The sequence below is a fragment of the Orbicella franksi genome, chromosome 3 (genome assembly GCF_964199315.1).
Source record: "Orbicella franksi chromosome 3, jaOrbFran1.1, whole genome shotgun sequence".
NCBI lineage: Eukaryota > Metazoa > Cnidaria > Anthozoa > Scleractinia > Merulinidae > Orbicella > Orbicella franksi.
Genome location: NC_138147.1, coordinates 22,010,001 through 22,027,991, shown reverse-complemented (window position 1 = coordinate 22,027,991; position 17,991 = coordinate 22,010,001). Strand labels below are relative to the sequence as shown.

The window sequence follows — 17,991 nt, the reverse complement described above, 5'->3', positions numbered from 1 at the left end:
CTTAATGTACATTGAGGCACACCAATATGAATCACTCTCTTCACATCAGGAACCTCTACATGTATACCAATGCCAAATACTAATGTTATAGTTACATCATTTTAGCTGTATTATATTTTTGGTAACACCATGTACTTATATGAGAATACTGAAATAAATTGGTGGTGTTGTTGTTGTTGAAAGCACCCAAAGGATTAAGCTTTATATAAGCTGGATGAAAGGTATAAAATGAACAAAAGCAATTACATCAACAAAAGAAGTGGGGGCTGGGGGACAAAATGGTGGGAATAGCCCTATATCTAGTTTTGTAATGTCTGCAGGCTTTTCTCAAGCCTGAATGTACAAAAATCATCATTAGATCTTCCAGATAAGCTAATTAAAATTGCTGCAGAGCCATTATGGAAGCCCCCAGCACACATATATAACCACTCGATAACAACTGGCATAGGTCTTTTATTTTTTTCTTGGCGTTTTTCTTAACATGGTAGTAACCACTTCAAAGGGCCAATTGCTACCCTATACCCTGGTTACCACACACATATTTTTTTTATTCTTTCCATAGCCATATGCAAAATAGATTTCTCTTCTCATGTTTATTTAATTATAATACTGATGTAAATTAATTCTGTAAATAATGCACAATAAAAGTTGACAGATTGATTTAATTTGAGAGTTTAATGATCTGTTGATTGTGTAAGACCCTTTTTTGTAAAAAAATAGAACAGAATGGTGTTACTTGAAAAAATGAGGACATGAAAGATCATATGAAAGTGAGCACCTTTATTACATTCCTTGCAAGGAAACATGAGCAAAACTCCAATACAACAAAAGTTTCCTGAGTTCAACAGATTTTTATTCTGCTGCAGCTTACAAACCTATGTAAACAAGAAGATCTGTTAGATCTTATAACCGCGCTTTTAAAATTTAACTGTTTTCTTAGGCGTCGTTCACACTTGGTGCCGGGGCACTGTACCCGGGCACGGTGCCTGACGGGCACCAATGTGAACACAACGTTTTGTAAGTGCCCGAGCCAATAATTGGGCACGGTGCTCGGGCACGGGTACAAGGTAGAGACCTTGTACCCGGGCACTGAATCGGGCACGGGCACAAGTCTGCACACGATTTTAGCGAGTGCCCAAGAACTTTACCCACAAACCCCTGCTCCAAGCAGTTATTTTACCCACAAATCCCTGCTCTTCAGTTTCAAAATGGCGGAAGGGCAAAGGTGGACGAGAGAGCAAGTTGATGCTTTAATCGACGCTTACAGTGACGTTAGAGTGCAGGAAAACGTGGAAGGGATAGCAACAAACAAAGAAGTTTATGGTCAAGTGCAAAAATTGATGAAAGATGATCACTACATTGATCGAACAATGAAGCAAGTGGAAACAAAATTAAAGAAGCTAAGGAGTGGATATAGCAAGCTAAAAGATAGAATGAAATCATCGGGATCGGAGCGGCCATATCTGACAAATGCTTTAACCAGTGTAGAGAAAGTAGCTTATGAATTCTGGGACAAGCTGGATCGCATTCTTGGTAAGTCAAATTGTGATAATTCCAGACCGAAAGTGAGCTTGTTTCTTGCACACAACCCCATCAACTTTGGTAGCATCCATATGATAATCGTCATCGCCACATATATCAATCCTATCCGAAAACATTTTCAAGTGTCACGCATCTCCAAGGAACTTTTCTTTCACCGTTCATTATCTTCTTAATTCCCTTGGTTGGAATAGAATAGATGTTGGGACAAGTTATCAATTAGAAGGGCAAAACAAAAGGCAACCTTAATGTACAAGTGCACTCATAAACTCGTCCCAACTTATCTCTGCAATATGTTCGAATTATGATCTTCGCGACGCCAAGGGAAAATTATCCCTTCCGAAACCTAGAACTGACTACCTGAAGCGTAGCTTTAGTTACAGTGGCGCTCTTTTATGGAACAATCTTCCTGAGAAACTGTGTACAGCAAATTCCTTGGGTCTCTTCAAGAGAAAAATTCACAGGTTGTTTTGTGAATAGTACTCCCACATGGCAAATATGTAAACCGGTTGTAGGATATTTTTATATGCTATGTTAAACTGATATTTTAACCGTGTTGTTGTTGTTGTTATTATTTTTAATCAAACCAGATTCAGTTCAAGTATTCTGTTTCCTTGCCAGCAAAACTTACTTCCTACTGGTATATTTTAATAACCCAGGTACCCATCCTGTTGAAGATCCACCTGCAGAGCACCTGGTTGAAAGTTCAGAACAAAACGAAGAACCTGCCGCCGAGGATTCTAGAGAACTACACAGTGAAACTGATGGTCATGGTCAGGAAGCAGCAAATAGTGAAACAAATGAAGAAGGAACAAATGGCAAGCAAAAAGGAAAACCAGAAAAGAGAAAACAAGGAAATAGTGTACAAAGATGTCCCAGGAAAAAGAAACGTTTGTGTGATGTTGTTGAGCAATCAAATCTCCATATGCAAAGTCTCAATGAAAGTTTGGCAAGTAGTTCAGTTTCAAAAGAAACGCGAGCTCGTGAAAGGGAAGAAGACAGAGAATTTTTCAGGAGTATCATGGGAATGATGTCTCAAGCCATGATGGGAATGACTCAACTCTTAGTACAAGGAGCTGGTCCAGAGCTGGGCCATTCACCAGGCCTTCAGCCCATGTACCCACCACCGATGTCCTTTGGAGGATATGTACCACCTGTACACAGGCCATCAACTCCCAGCTCCTTCACAACAGATCAAAGTACATCTGGTGATGAAGTGTCAGACCTTTTTAGTCTGTAGCAACATCTACGCAGGTTACTTTTCTTCCGTTATTGAGAAATAAACCTGACTGGTATTACTAAATAGGGATATCATAGAGTGGCTCTTTGGTTGGTTTTATTACAGTTTGACTGATGTATGTTGTTCAGTTTCCATTATGTTACTTAAAATCTTGCTTTTCGTTTTTTTGCTTTTGAGGAATCTATTTTGCAACTTAAAATTCCTTGAAAAGAGTTGCGGCCTGGGAACAGGCTTATCATATATACTGGATTATGACCTTGTTTGAGTGGACTATTTTAAACAATAACTTCCTAAAATAAATAATAGTTCCTGTCACGTAGTAAGAGCAATTTGCTTTTTGTAACCATGTTTTTGAAACAAAGGAGTTGTTGTTTAATGCCATTTATTCAGTTTAAATTTATTTAACTAGCTACTTCCTGTTGTTTTTTTACTGAAACTCAACTGTTGAATTCAAATGGTAACTTTGTTGTCCCCTCATATGAGACTAAGGAAGGGATAGAATAGGGCAATTGTTTGAACATCTTTAAAGTATTTTACCTCATATGTTCATTCCAAAAGGAGTATCAGCCTGGGATGAGACTGACGAAAGAAGAAAACTTTCAAAAAATGTACATCTGGCATGAGAGTATTAAATTTTTCCTTAATACACCTTGTTTTTCAAACGGAAGCTATTGAGGTAATTTTTCTTAAAAACTGTTATTGAAGGGGACTATAACTAAAATTATCTTGTCTTTTGTGTGAAACAATATGAATGTTGAAATTAGCTGATTTAACAATAATATTCCTTGGGAGATGATTAACCTAGATTTGACCTAGGTCATAACAAAATCTTTCCAGTCCTGTAAGTTTTAACAACACTGAAATATCTGAGACCATACAGTACTAATACCATTTGCAATAAACAAGACGGTTGCTTTGAGTGGTTTGCTAGTGTTGTGACAAATAACGAGCGATAATATTTCTGGTAGCAATAGCGCCTGGGTGAGCATCATCTTCTTGCAAGGGATTAGGCCTGGGTAGATCACCAACTTCATCTTCTTCCAGTCTGTCCCACTCCTCAAGGTAAGTTGCCTGTTGTTCTTCGCACATATTATGAAGGATGCAGGCTGTGGTGACATGAAGAACAACGTTCTCAAGGTCACAATCCAAAGGACGCAACAGACATCTCCATCTACCTTTGAGTCTTCCAAAGGCTCGCTCAATCTGTATACGTGCTCTACGTAGTCTGTAGTTAGAGTTTTCCTTCTCTTGAGGTAAATTACTTCCAGGATAATTCTTCATAAGATGTTGAGAGAGGGGATAAGCGGGGTCACCAATAAGAAATGGCTCAATTACATGGGTATCAATAACTCTAGCTAAATTCTCAGTAGCTGGTACTAGGCGCCCCTCCTTAACTTTTTCCCCAATCTTTGAACGCCCGAACACTCTGGCGTCATGCGCTCTTCCTGGCCAACCAGCAAAAACGTCAGTAAAGCAGCATTGGCTGTCACATACAGCTTGCAGAATTATAGAGTGGAAGCACTTCCTGTTGAAGTTGTCTGTGTGATGTTCTAATGGAGCTTTTATGGGAATGTGAGTGCCATCTATTGCTCCCAAGCACTGCGGAAAATTCCACTTCCTTTGAAAGCCATTTATGATCTTCTGTAAATCTGCGCCACCTTGGAGCCTACTGATCATATGCTTCTTTGATCGCACCAAAAGTTGCATAGCTTCATTCACCTTTTGGCATGCTGTTGATGCGCCGACTCCAAACTTGTCTCCTATTTCGCGGTAGTCCAAGCCTTTACCCAAGCGCTTCAGAAGCATTGCCACGATCACCCTTACAGAGACAGGTTTGCGCAATCTAGTAACGGTACGTTTAAGGCCCTGCATCTCGCTTACCAAATGTTCGAACATATCTTTTGAAATGCGATAGCTTTCCAACCACTTTCTCTCAGGAAAATGAAGGAACTCATCTTCCAAACCATGCTTATATCGTCGAATCTCCCATGTTCTTCTTGTGGGTTCCTTTGTTGACAGAACTTCTCTCAACTTGCAAGCAATTGAAAGGCAGGTGGTCGTAAAAATGCGCGTAAATTTTAGTCTCTCTTCTTCGTATCTGTCATCTTGTAATTTCCTCATGTGGAAGAACATCATCAAAAAGGTACAAACAGCATATAACATGCTTATTTGTACATTTAAGAAATACATGTGCCTTCGATACATCCTGAAATACGCCAAAGTTTAAATGTCCTGACAAGGTACTGGGCACCGAATGTGAACACGCATTCAAAACTACGCACCGAAGTCTGAACAACGCACAGTTTCGCACCGGTGCCCGGGCACAGTGCCCGGGCACCAAGTGTGAACGACACCTTAGTACTACAGTCGCAACGCAGTGCATATTCCAAAGCAATCTTTGATGATTCATTGATTACTGCAGACATCACAGCACTTGACCAACACAAACTCTATTATTGCACCATCAGTCGTAGCCGTTGTGACATCTCCGATGACGTAATAGCCTTAATCTGGAACTTTCTTCGGGATATGTATGATACGAACACTATTAAAAACCGCTTTCTTTCTTAAAAGTCATGATCAAATTTAATTGTTTTTTCCCTTGAGTAAAGGGTTAACAAAGAAGTCACACGAGTCACATAATTCAAGAATTGCGTTATCCGCGGCTGTCTTTAGTACGGTGGTTATTTCCCTACCAATGACGTAATCCTTGCACGTTCTGACACGTTCTTTGCTTGGCTTGCAAATATTTAATTTTCCTTCTGATCACCGAGCTCGCTGCGATGAAACAGTCAAAGAATTTAATTCATTTGCCAAAAACCACAAGAAATACTCGCAAAATTGCAAGCAAATTAATGACCGTCGCTTCTGGCCAAATAAACTTGCAAAGTAAACAGGATCTTATTTGTCACGTAGCGAAAGTGAAAGCTGCAACATCAACGCATTCCATGGCTGACGTAATACCTCTTTTTAGCGTATTTATTATTCCCTTGGAATCCAACGCTTCGATAAAACCAAAAGAAATATATTTTACACACAATAAAGAAAACAATATCCGTAACATTGTCCGTGTGTTAATTTTTGAACAGCTTTTGGCGAATAAACATCACAGGTTGCGTGATTGAAAATTCGGCGGAAAGGAGGTCTGCGTCTGGTCATCGACAAAACTAAAAAAAAAACAAGATCTGTTAGATCTTATAACCGCGCTTTTAAAATTTAACTGTTTTGGTAGCGCTACAGTTGCAATGCAATGCACATTCCAAAGCAGTCCTTGATGATTCTTTTCTTACTGTAGACATCACATCACTTGATCAACACAAACTCTATTATTGCACCATCAGTCGTAGCCGTTGTCTTTCATGACGTAATGGTCTTAATTTGGAACTTTCTTCGGGATATGTATGGGCATGAAGATACGAACACTAAACTCTATCCCGACCGTAGATTGAAAACGTGACAGAAAATTGGCGTTACTTTCGATTCTCACCAAATTTGGACAGTGGGATGATCTCATCATTAGTCAATTACAGGCCATTTTTTCAGCTCTTTTCGTCATATCCCCCCTTCGGGAGAATTTTGTCAAGTTAGCTAATTTAGTATGCAAGCCACCGTAATGGCGGTCGCGGTCGGCGAAATGTTTAGTTGCTCAAAATTGGGGCAAAATCTTTCGGAGATGGAAGTCAGGACATTAGTAAGGAAACAGAAAGTAATTTGGGACCAGTCGCTGGCTTCTCAGGCTGAATTTATCCAGAAGTAAGCTGTATTTTCGTTTTCGTGCCGAAAGCCACGCGGTGAAATATTATCGGCTTATTCTGCTGTCGTGTTCTGTTTTTTCTTTTGGTCTTATTTGCAGCCCGCCGAGGCCAGTCTTTCTTCTAAATCAGTTGAAAAAAGTTCGAAAAAGGTGTTCCCATTCAAGTTTAAGCTCTCAGGCGATAATTCTGGAGTTTTTTGGCCGAAATGTCGGCTTTGTTATGTTCGTGTTTTTCGGTTGCTATGGGCGACCGTGGCTTCCTTTGTTAGGTCAAGTCTGGGGAGTGAGGTCACAAAAAAATTCTAATTAATTCTGGTTTTGTTCGATTTCGCTGAAATTTTAACACGATAAAGCTGGATTGTTAAGGAATAGATTTACCTTCTGCCGATGTGCGGTAGCCATTAACGCTAAAGTGATATATTGCTTCGAAGTCAGGGTTTTCAAGAGATCTTTTTTGCAACGTGTGGGTTCGGCGTGATTTTGTAATCGGCGGTTTGTCCGTATATTAATGTTTCAACAGCTTTTGGCGAATAAACATCACACATTGCGTGACTCAAAATTTGGTCGAGAGGGAGTTTGGGTCTGGTCACCGACAAAAAAACAAGAAGATCTGTTAGATCTTATAACCGCGCGTTTAAAATTTAACTGTTTTCTTAGCACTACAGTCGCAACGCAGTGCATATTCCAAAGCAATCTTTGATGATTCATTGATTACTGTAGACATCACAGCACTTGATCAACACAAACTCTATTATCGCGCTATCAGTCGTAGCCGTTGTGACATCTCCGATGACGTAGTAGTCTTAATCTGGAACTTTCTTCGGGATATGTATGGGCATGAAGATACGAACACTATTACAAACCGCTTTCTTTCTTGAAAGTCACGATTAAATGTAATCGTTTTTTCCCTTGAGTTAAGGGTTAGCAAAGAAGTCACACGAGTCACATAATTCAAGAATTGCGTTATCTACGGCTATCTTTAGTACGGTGGTTATTTCCCTACCAATGACGTAATCTTTGCACGTTCTGACACGTTCTTTGCTTGGCTTGCAAATATTTAATTTTCCTCCGATCTATGAACTGGCTGTGATGAAACAGTCAAAGGATTTACTTCATTTGCGTAAAACCACAAGAAATACTCACAAAATTACAAATAAATTAATGACCGTCGCTTCTGCCGAAATAAACTTGCAAAGTAAACACGATCGTATTTGTCACGTAGCGAAAGTGAAAGCTGCAACGTCAGCGCATTCCATGGCTGACGTAATACCTTTTCTCACCGTATTTATTATTCCCTTTAAATCCAACGCTTTGATAAAACGAAAAGAAAATATATTTTACCCACAAAAAAGAAAACAATATCGGTAAAATTGTCCGTGTATTTATGTTTTAACAGCTTCTGGCGGAAAAAAATCACATGTTGCGTGACTCAAATTTTGGCCGAGCGGAGGTCTGCGTCTGGTCACCGACAAAAAAATAAAAAATAAACCACGGGTAAACCTAGAACCGCGCTCGGCCCATGGCCGCGCGGTTAACAAGATCTATTAGATCTTATAACCGCGCTTTTAAAATTTAACTGTTTGCTTACCCCTGCAGTCCCAACGCAGTCCACATTCGAAAGCAGTCCTTGATGATTCTTTTGTTACTGTAGACATCACATCACTTGATCAACACAAACTCCATTATTGCACCATCAGTCGGAGCCGTTGTGAAATCTCCGATGACGTAATAGTCTTAATCTGAAACTTTCTTCGGTATATGTATGGGCGTGAAGATACGAACACTATTAACAACAGCTTTCTCTCTTAAAAGTCAAGTTTAAATTTAATTTTTTCCTTGAGTAAAGGGCTAGCAAAGAAGTCACACGAGTCACATAATTCAAGAATTGCGTTATCCACGGCTATCTTTAGTACGGTGGTTATTTACCTTCCAGTGACATAATCATTGCATGTCCTGACAGGTTCTTTGCTTGGCTTGCAAATATATCATTTTCGTCCCGATCTATGAACTCCCTGCGATCAAAGAGCCAAAGAATTTACTTCATTTGCCTAAAACCACAAGAAATACTCGCAAACTCGCAAATAAATTTATGACCGTCGCTTCTGGCGAAATAAACTTCCAAAGTAAACACAATCTTATTAGTCATGTAGCGAAAGTGAAAGCTGCAACGTCAACCCATTCCATGGCTGGCGTAATTCCTTTTTTAGGCGTATTTATTATTCCCTTTGAATCCAACGCTTCGATAAAACCAAAAGAAAATATATTTTACCCACAACAAAGGAAACAATATCCGTAAAATTATCCGTGTTAAAATGTTTTAACAGCTTCTGGCGGAAAAAACATCACACGTTGCGTGACTCGGAATTTGGCCGAGCGGAGGTCTGCGTCTGGTCACCGACAAAAGACAAGAAGATCTGTTAGATCTTATAACCGCGCTTTGAAAAATTAACTGTTTGCTTACCACTACAGTCGCAACGCAGTGCACATTTCAAAGCAGTCCTTGATGATTCTTTTGTTACTGTAGACATCACATCACTTGATCAACACGAACTGTATTATTGCACCATCAGTCGTAGCCGTTGTGAAATCTCCCATGACGTAATAGTCTTAATCTGGAACTTTCTTCGGGATATGTATGGGCATGTACGATATGAACGATATGAACGATTCGATAACAACACTATAAACAATTGCTTTCTTTCTTGAAAGTCATGATTAAATTTCTTTGATGTTTTCCACGAGTAAAGGGCTAGAAAAGTAGTCACACGAGTCACATAATTTAAGACTTCCGTTATTCAAGGCTATTTTTAGTACGGTGGTAATTTCCCTACCAATGACGTAATCCTTGCATGTTTTGACAAGTTCTTTGCTTGGCTTGCAAATATTTAATTTTCCTTCCGATCTATGAACTCGCTGCGATGAAACAGCCAAAGAATTTACTTCATTTGCCTAAAACCACAAGAAATACTCGCAAACTTGCAAATAAATTAATGACCGTCGCTTCTGCCGAAATAAACTTCCAAAGTAAACACGATTTGATTTGTCATGTAGCGAAAGTGAAAGCTGCAACGTCAGCGCATTCCATGGCTGTCGTAATACCTTTTTTGTAGCGTATTTATCATTTCCCTTCGAATTCAACGCTTCGATAAAACCAAAAGAAAATATATTTTACCCAAAGTAAAGAAAACAATATCCGTAACATTATCCTTGTATTAATGTTTGAACAGCTTTTGGCGAGTAAACATCACAGGTTGCGTCATTCAACATTTGGCCGCGCGGTTAAAAAAAAAAAATAATAAACCACGGGTAAACCATGAACCGCGCTCGGCCCATGGCCGCGCGGTTAAAAAAATAAACCACGGGTAAACCATGAACCGCGCTCGGCCCATGGCCGCGCGGTTAAAAAAAATAATAATAAACCAAGGGTAGAACATGAACCGAGCTCGGCCCATGGCCGCGCGGTTAATAACCAGGAAGTAAATAGTTCTTACCATTAAAAAATTTTCCCTTCATCTATCAGCACGGCTTATATTTAAGTCCTCTAGTCAGTGATGCAATCTCCACGGCTGATTTCCACAAACGCTTCCGTGTGTCCATAAACAAATTTTATCTTGTCATCGATAGACGTAATACATGCCGTATCCTGATTACTTTGCTTTAAAGCTTTCACAACTGCACTTCGCTCTTTAAACTTCTTCTTTTTATCGAATATGAAGAGAAGAAATAACAAGAAGACAGCTATCGATCCCTGAATTTTTCTAGACTGTCCACCACAAAATGCACCGCGAAACCCGTTGGTAAAATATTACACAAGCTGGCAATCCTGTTTAAAGCGGCGACGGCATTTAAGGGCCGCTTTCTACTCTTTTTTTGTTTCGTTTCTTGAGAAACGAAACGGTATTGTTTTCAGTTCACGGGTGAACTATTTACATAGTGATTTGTAATATCTAATCAGAGTAAAGTTCGTAACTGTTAATGTAAATACGGCGGCAAAATTTCAGCCAAAACTCGGTGCATCACAACAAAATGTGTCATTTGCAACATTTCAGTGAAACTCTCGTTTCTCGGTATTATTTTACACAAGAAAACTGCGAACTGGACTTGATAGTGATAGCGAAAAGGAAATATACTTTCGAAGTAGAGACACCGCAACACCACGCGATTTGTCCACCAATGCGGTATTTTGAGCCGATGGAAGCAGTTAGTTTTGTTTAGTTCAACAAAGAAATGGTACTGTTTTCCGTTTCAGAGTGATTTATTGACATAGTGAGTATGAATGTTATCAGCGTAAACGCTTGTAATTCACAAGGTAAACATGTTCAGCAAAAATAACTTCTCGAAACTAAATTTTATTTCGTGATACGGAAAGAAAAGGAAATTAAAATGTCATACAGGTAGAAATAATCGGCGACTTAAATGTTCTCAAGTCTTACTGAAACGATGTATTCTAGAGAAACGAAGACATCTGTTTCCGTGCTTGATTTAAACGTGATTAAGATCACAACTACTGCGACATAATTTTGGTCAATCAGAACACTTGTCAGGAACTGAACAATCCCGCCCCTTTTCTGTGGCTGTTTGCGGGAAAAAACACGCACTTGGTGCGTTTGGATGATGCTACAGATACGATATATTGTGGAAGGTAACTAATTCATCATATTGTAATTTAATTAACGTTGGTATATTGCAAAGTAGGCACAATATGGCTTTTTTATGAGGTTTTCTTCATATCGTAGGGGTCGACATTTTCCAGATTTAGCTGAATTTCTCGAATTTTCCGCCACGATTCCAGAAGTTTTACTTCTTAGAGCGCGCTTTTAAAAATAAGAAAATTTGTATTTCGACATACCGCGGCATTTCAAGAGCTGGTTTCCATTTCAGCTTCATAATATTCAAGCGAAAGTGGAGGAATAATTGCACAACTGTCGTCACACATGAGGCGTCCTTTTTGAAAAGAAAAATATACTGCGTCACTGACAACGAAACGTAGAGTGCCGCATCCGTTCGAAACAAGGACTGCACGGCACAGAAATGGAAAAATTATGCGCCAAATGCTTTTGCCTCTTAGCTTTATTTAGCCTCACACACAATACTTTGAATTTCTGAAAAATTTGGCGGGGCTGTGCGGCCCGCTTCCCAAAGCACTTACCCTATTTAAGACCAAAGTCTGCGATTTTTCTAACCTATTTATGGCCTGACCCTTAAATTAATACGCTGTTTCAGACCTGCCGTAGTTCTCTAGTTCAGAATGATGTTAAAGGTATTGTGAATGACTTAAGTTGCTGGTCTTATCGATAATGATGAAAAAAGTAGCTTCTTCTAAAAAACATATCTAATTCAAGACTAGAGTGCAAAACCATACCCAGTTTGAGACCAAAATGACCAAAATCGACACTCTGACTAAAATGTCTTGAAAAGACATGTCCCTCTGACGCTGGACATACCTATATAGCCGATGTAAGGGAACAGCCCCCGCTTCCCCTGGAACAGAGTCAAAGTGAAGTTATCAGAAGAAAATACATTTCGAAGCGCGTTGGCTGTAATAACTGATACATGTGTAGACAACTTGAATTAATTGGCCCTTTCTCTTTTACAATAGGTTCAGTACTAAACCTCAGTACTAAACCCCAGGCTCTGACAACTGAGCAGATCAGTGCGGTACAAAGCGGCGCATTAGCACATATCCCCCTCACCCCAGGACTTCTCATGCACAAGATATCAAAACCCCGGCCTTTCTCAGACTTTGAATACCTTTCCGGAAACGAAATTCCATTTCTTTCTGAGAAATAGCTTCTTGTTAACTCTAAATCACCTAACTTCAGCGAAGTGAAAACACATGTCAGCGTTCCGATCTGTTGACATCCGAAGAATACACTCTATTCCTCTCTCCCCTCCCTCAGGATTAGTTTTTGAGCATGAGCAGATATGCAGGCCAAAATCACGCATGCGTTACCGGATGTCCGTGATTTACGGACATCCGGTAATGGCTGCTACCAGAGCCCTCCGTTTCTCCGACCACGCGACCAAAAGAAACGGAGGCTCTGGAGACGAGAATGGACTGAACGCGGAAAAAAAGAAAGCCGAAATTTAAACCCAGACCTCACTGCCTGGGTAAAAATAAATGAAGCGAAATTAAGACGCAATCAATTGAAAGGTTGTCAGGCAGCTGTCACAAAACAGTTCAATAAGGGAGCAATATCTGAAGCTGAAAGGCAAGAGAATAAGAAAAGAATACAGAATACAAATGCTGTGTTGGGTCAATATATAAATTATTACGAAACCAAGGTTAAAACGATGAAGGGATCTGGAATTCGAAAAAAGAGAGGTGGGAACGTAATGTTTTTCAACGATCCCAAACATCTTCTCCAAAAATTGGAGATCATCATTGGTGAAATAGCAGCTGGAAACACATCAATCAAAATGAGAAATATGGGAGTTGCCATTTTAGACATGCTGTTGAAAACATCAGCAATCAATAAATCACAGTGTAATAAGCTGCACAAAAATTATTTCTCAATACAATCTAACTAAATTGAATATGGAACGAGAAATTGTATTATCAAGTTATTTGAACAGCAGTAGTACAAACAATACACCGGCCAATTTTGTGACCAATTTTGATAGACCAATTGTTTTGGACAGTAATCATGAGTACATGGTTGATTTGAACAGAATAATAAACATGTCATTCACCTGGTTCAACATCAATCCTGGTTGCAATAATCAGTAAGATACAGCTCAGATAATGGTTCATCTTGGAAAGAACTTACATTCCTAGCTGGAGTTTATAATTATATCAACATGAATGCGTTTTTGAAAAGTGTAACTGTAATAAAAAGTGATGGTGATGAGGATGAATATCCGTTAACATTAGAATTTCAAACTAGTACCTTCAGAGTATTAATAAAATTGAAAACGAATTACCAACTTGACTTGACTGGATCAAATTTTCACGAGTTTGTTGGTTTTGACAAAGTTATTCTGAAAGATGCTGACAATTTAGGAGCAAGATTACCCAATTTGAGTCAAGACGCAGATATATTAAACATACATTGTGATTTGGTTAATACAAGCCTTGTTGATGGAGTAGATACAGATATTATTTATTCTTTCTCAACCAGCATCCTCAAACCGTCATTTAGTTTCACCATGGAACCGCAAAGAGTCACATTTAATCCTGTGAATAAGAACACTATTTCGAGCACAAGAATATATATAACCGATGGTAAAAGAAGACAGATAAATCTTAATGGCGCAGATACAGCTTTCAGCTTACTGCTGAAAAGAATAATGTAATATATTATTATTATGAAACCATATGAATTCAAAAGATTTTATCACCCTAAAATGGGTAGATTTGTGTATGAGCACAAAGTATCAGGCATAATTGTTGACAATATATTCAAACCAACAAGGAAAATAGCATCATCTGTATTCCAAAATGTTGCCAAACCAATTGCGATAACGCAATAACATCTGGAGTAGAGCAAGCTGGTGACCGTCTGGGCAAAAAAGCAGCAGAAAAATCAGGTGATCTGATAATGAAGAGATTAGGAAATATGAGGCAAAAGGCAAAAACTCTTCCAACTGTTCAAGAAAAAAGTACTGATATGATACTGAATCGATTAATATCGGAACAAGGATTGAAACACTAATTTTAATCTAAACTATTAGTATAATGGCTTTTAGATCAAGTGACACGTCACAGCGAAATGAACTGGTAAGATACCAGTTAGATGATGCAATCAGAGCACCAGTAAATGGTCAGCATCAAGACAAAAATGGATGCAAGTTTACAATCAACGATGGATCAGCGTTTTATGATTGGTATAATGCGTATTTTGAAATTCAATTTCAAGTACAAAAGCTCGCTGATGGAACAGCTTATGGTGGAGATGATAGAATTACAGTCATCAGTGGCTCACATTCTTTCATAAATCATCTAATGATCAAATCTTCTGGCAAAATCGTTTACGATACAGATAATCTCCACTTAGACACTGACTCTCGGATTGCTAATGCTAATCAGAGTGCAGGATTTGAAGCAAGACGTACGTTAATAGTGGGATATGCTGATGTCAATGTTATTATTCCTCTCAACAGATATAGTTTCTTCGAAGAATTAGAAGATAAAATGCTTATACCAATGCAGCTACAATTTAATATAACTCTTCAGAATGATAATGAACTGCTTCAAAAAGCAGATGCTGCTGATGATGGAAGAGTCGTCCTTGATAGATTTCTCTTATGGGTCCCAAGATTGACTCCAAAAGACAGTTTGTATGATAATTTTGTCAGCTCATTTTTTGAAAGAAACAAAATGGTCCTATCTTAGGACTATGTATCAAATGTCTGCTCCCTCACAAGCAAGTAGTTTTTATCAAATATCAGCAAGTGTGGATAATGTGAAACATATTTTTGTTTATTTCCAACCAGCAAAAACCAATGTCGTGGCAGAAAATCCATACTTATTTGATACGTATAAACTGAATGCTGCTGATGCTAATAGCTATCTGACAACATGTAGATTAGAATATGGAAATGGAGGTTTTTCATCCAGAAACTGAGTATGATACAGAAAGTAAGGTGAGAATTTTCGACGATCTCATGTCTTACGCACAACGAAAAAACGATTACAATACTGGCACACAATTAAATTTAGCAAATTACAATGCGATGGGATGATATATTTTGATTTAACAAACCAAGCAGAAAAAGTAGCAAGAGATCCCAAACAGTTGATCTTTAGATACAAAATAAATGCTGCTCCAGCAGCTGCATTCAATGTACACGCTATTGTGTTTTGCGAAGAGATGGTTGTGATTAACAAAGTGGGAAACGAATTAGTTATCGTGTAATTTTATATAACAAATATAATATATGGCGCAATTATTTGAAATTAAGGAGAAATTATCGCCAAATCAAAAAAAGAATCTTGGAGCAGCACTCCATAAGCGTGAAACCATCGTTCTCAGGCTTTCAAAAGATGCACTAACTGAAAATGACACTTTATATGTTCCACAAAATGTTGTGAGACGATTGCAAAGGAATAAACAGCTGAATAAAGGAATGGATATCAAACTGGCTAAGACCAATATCAGAAACCAAGTTGGAGGCAATCTGTTGACAAGCATCCTTAGTCTTGGTCGTACTTTTGCACCTCAAATACCAAAAACACTTGGACTATCTGCATTGGCTGGATTAGCTTCAGAAGGTGCTTCCCAAGTTGTAAAAAAGATAACGGGAAGAGGTCAAACAGGTGGTTTTATGATTCCACAAAACCAAATCAATCAGTTGATAGCTTATAAACATCTTTTGACTGAAAAACAAGAACAAGACATTGTTGACGCTCTACAATCAGGTGGAAGTGTTATGATAAAACCAACAAATGCTCAATCAGGCGGATTTCTTGGTAGTTTGCTTGGATCAGTTGGTGCTCCAATAGCTGTTGATTTAGTAGGCAAACTTATCAAGGGTAAGGGTGCACCTCAAATGGGAGCACCTCCATTACCAAAATCAAAAGGTGGTTCAGCTCCTCAGATTGGTATGTATCAACCACCACCACCATTCATTGGATCTTGGGATAAAACCATGGGTTACGGAGCAAAAAACAAAAAAAATATCGGGAAAGGGACTACTATTAGGAAAAAAGAGCGCATTCAATTCAATTCCTCTGATAGGAGCAATATTATAAAACCCAAATTTCAGAAGAATATTCCGATGAGCAACCATGACTTATTAGATTGGTGCAAGTTTCTCAAAATACCAATCAATGAGGTTTTATCGAGAGATCAATCAGTACCACATAATCATGAGCAAGCATTATTTATTTATAATCTAGAACCTTCATACATGAGTGGATCTCACTGGGTTACAACATATGTTAAGGATAATAAAATAAATTACTTTGATTCATTTGATATGCCACCATTTCAAGAGCTTGTTGATCATGCCAAAAGGAAAAACCTAACTTTATTGCACCAAAATAATCAAATCCAAAATCTTATGACAAGTACGTGTGGTTACTTTTGCTTATACTTTTTGAACGAGATGAATAAAGGGAAATCATTTTTGGATCTGTTGAAGGTATTCGATATTCATGATACAATAAAGAATGAGAACGTTATTGAAAAATATTTTGAAAATATAATATAATCTATAATATATATGAAATCTTATTGTGTAAAACAGAAAAAGCAAACAGAATGTGTTCCAGGAAGTGAAAAATATGTCACAGCCAAGAATGGACGATTGATGATGAAATGTCAATGTGGTGAATGTGGAATAACTAAAACAAAATTTGTGAAAAATAACCAAAGTGGAGGAGCTCGAGCAAGATATCGTGGGCCCTCTGCCATTGACAAAGCAGCTTATGTGATGTCCAATTTCGTCACACCTGCTCCTAATTTTGCAGCTCTTGGTAAAATGTTAGCAGGTCAAGCTTTCAAAGGTGTGAAGGACAATATTGATTATTACAGAGGTGGTAATTTAAACTAAATCAGCCCCCACATGGTGGCGGCAATATATTAGATATCCATAAATTGATTGGTAAAATACCAAAACCAAAGGCTGGTTGGACACCAGGAAAGTGCAAATATATGGGACCGTACAACCCCGCCCCTTGATAAACAATTAGAATAGAACTCAAACACTGGTGAGGCCACAAAGTGAATGGTAACACAGAACCAAGGATGGAATTTTCTCAGTTCAAAGAAGGTGATAAGGTTAGAATAAGTAAATACAAGAGAAAAGTATTTGACAAAGGATATACCCCTAATTGGATTGAAGAAGTATTTACAATTGATAAGATCCAATATACGAATCCAATCACATACAATTAAAAAGATCTCAATAATGAAGAGATAAAAGGGAGTTTCTATGAACTTGAGTTGTTAAAAGCCAAACAGGATGTATTCCAAATTGAAAAAATCATCAGGAGAAATCATAAGAAGAAGCAAGCTTTGGTAAAGTGGAAGGGATATACTGATGATTTCAACAGTTGGATACCAATGAAGGATGTGGTGAAAATATAAACGTTAATCGAGTAATGTATACTGAAATTACTCGGTTATGGTGAAAATTATCTACACTATATATAGACATCATATATCGATGTGTTGTTTTACCACATCTGATTGTGCTACTATAATAGCCAAAAATATTATTGTTTCTGGCTATCGCATATTTTGTTATGTTTATCCTCATACTTGATACAACGTTGTTTGAATTCTTCGAATAATTTAGTTCTCAAGTCAGACGATTTAATATGTTCAACAAGTAAATCCTCTTTGTTAACATATTCGAATATATAATTGCAACCATCTTTTTTCGATATGCCTGATTTCACATTGTTAAGTTTTTCGCTCGCCATTTTCACAATACCAGAATTGATCCTCAAATGTTGGTGTATAGCATACATACTATTATAATATGTCACTTCTTTTGTAGTTTGGTTGAC

General features: G+C 38.2%; 1 protein-coding gene across 1 annotated transcript; it reads left to right on the top strand.

Annotated features, from left to right (window-relative positions):
* Window positions 1–937: 937 nt before the first annotated feature.
* Window positions 938–3,281, top strand: LOC145482713 (uncharacterized). Its single transcript, XM_081461355.1, has 2 exons — window positions 938–1,533; window positions 2,199–3,281. Exons 1-2 carry the CDS (start codon window positions 1,209–1,211, stop codon window positions 2,777–2,779), a joined length of 906 nt encoding a protein of 301 aa, XP_081317481.1. The 5' UTR covers window positions 938–1,208; the 3' UTR covers window positions 2,780–3,281.
* The last annotated feature ends 14,710 nt before the right edge of the window (window positions 3,282–17,991 follow it).

Excerpts from the sequence above, each read along its gene's own strand:
- LOC145482713 (XM_081461355.1), top strand. The coding sequence starts at position 1,209 with ATGGCGGAAGGGCAAAGGTGGACGAGAGAGCAAGTTGATGCTTTAATC. Across the intron at positions 1,534-2,198 it reads CAAGCTGGATCGCATTCTTG|GTACCCATCCTGTTGAAGAT; the intron begins GTAAGTCAAATT and ends TTAATAACCCAG.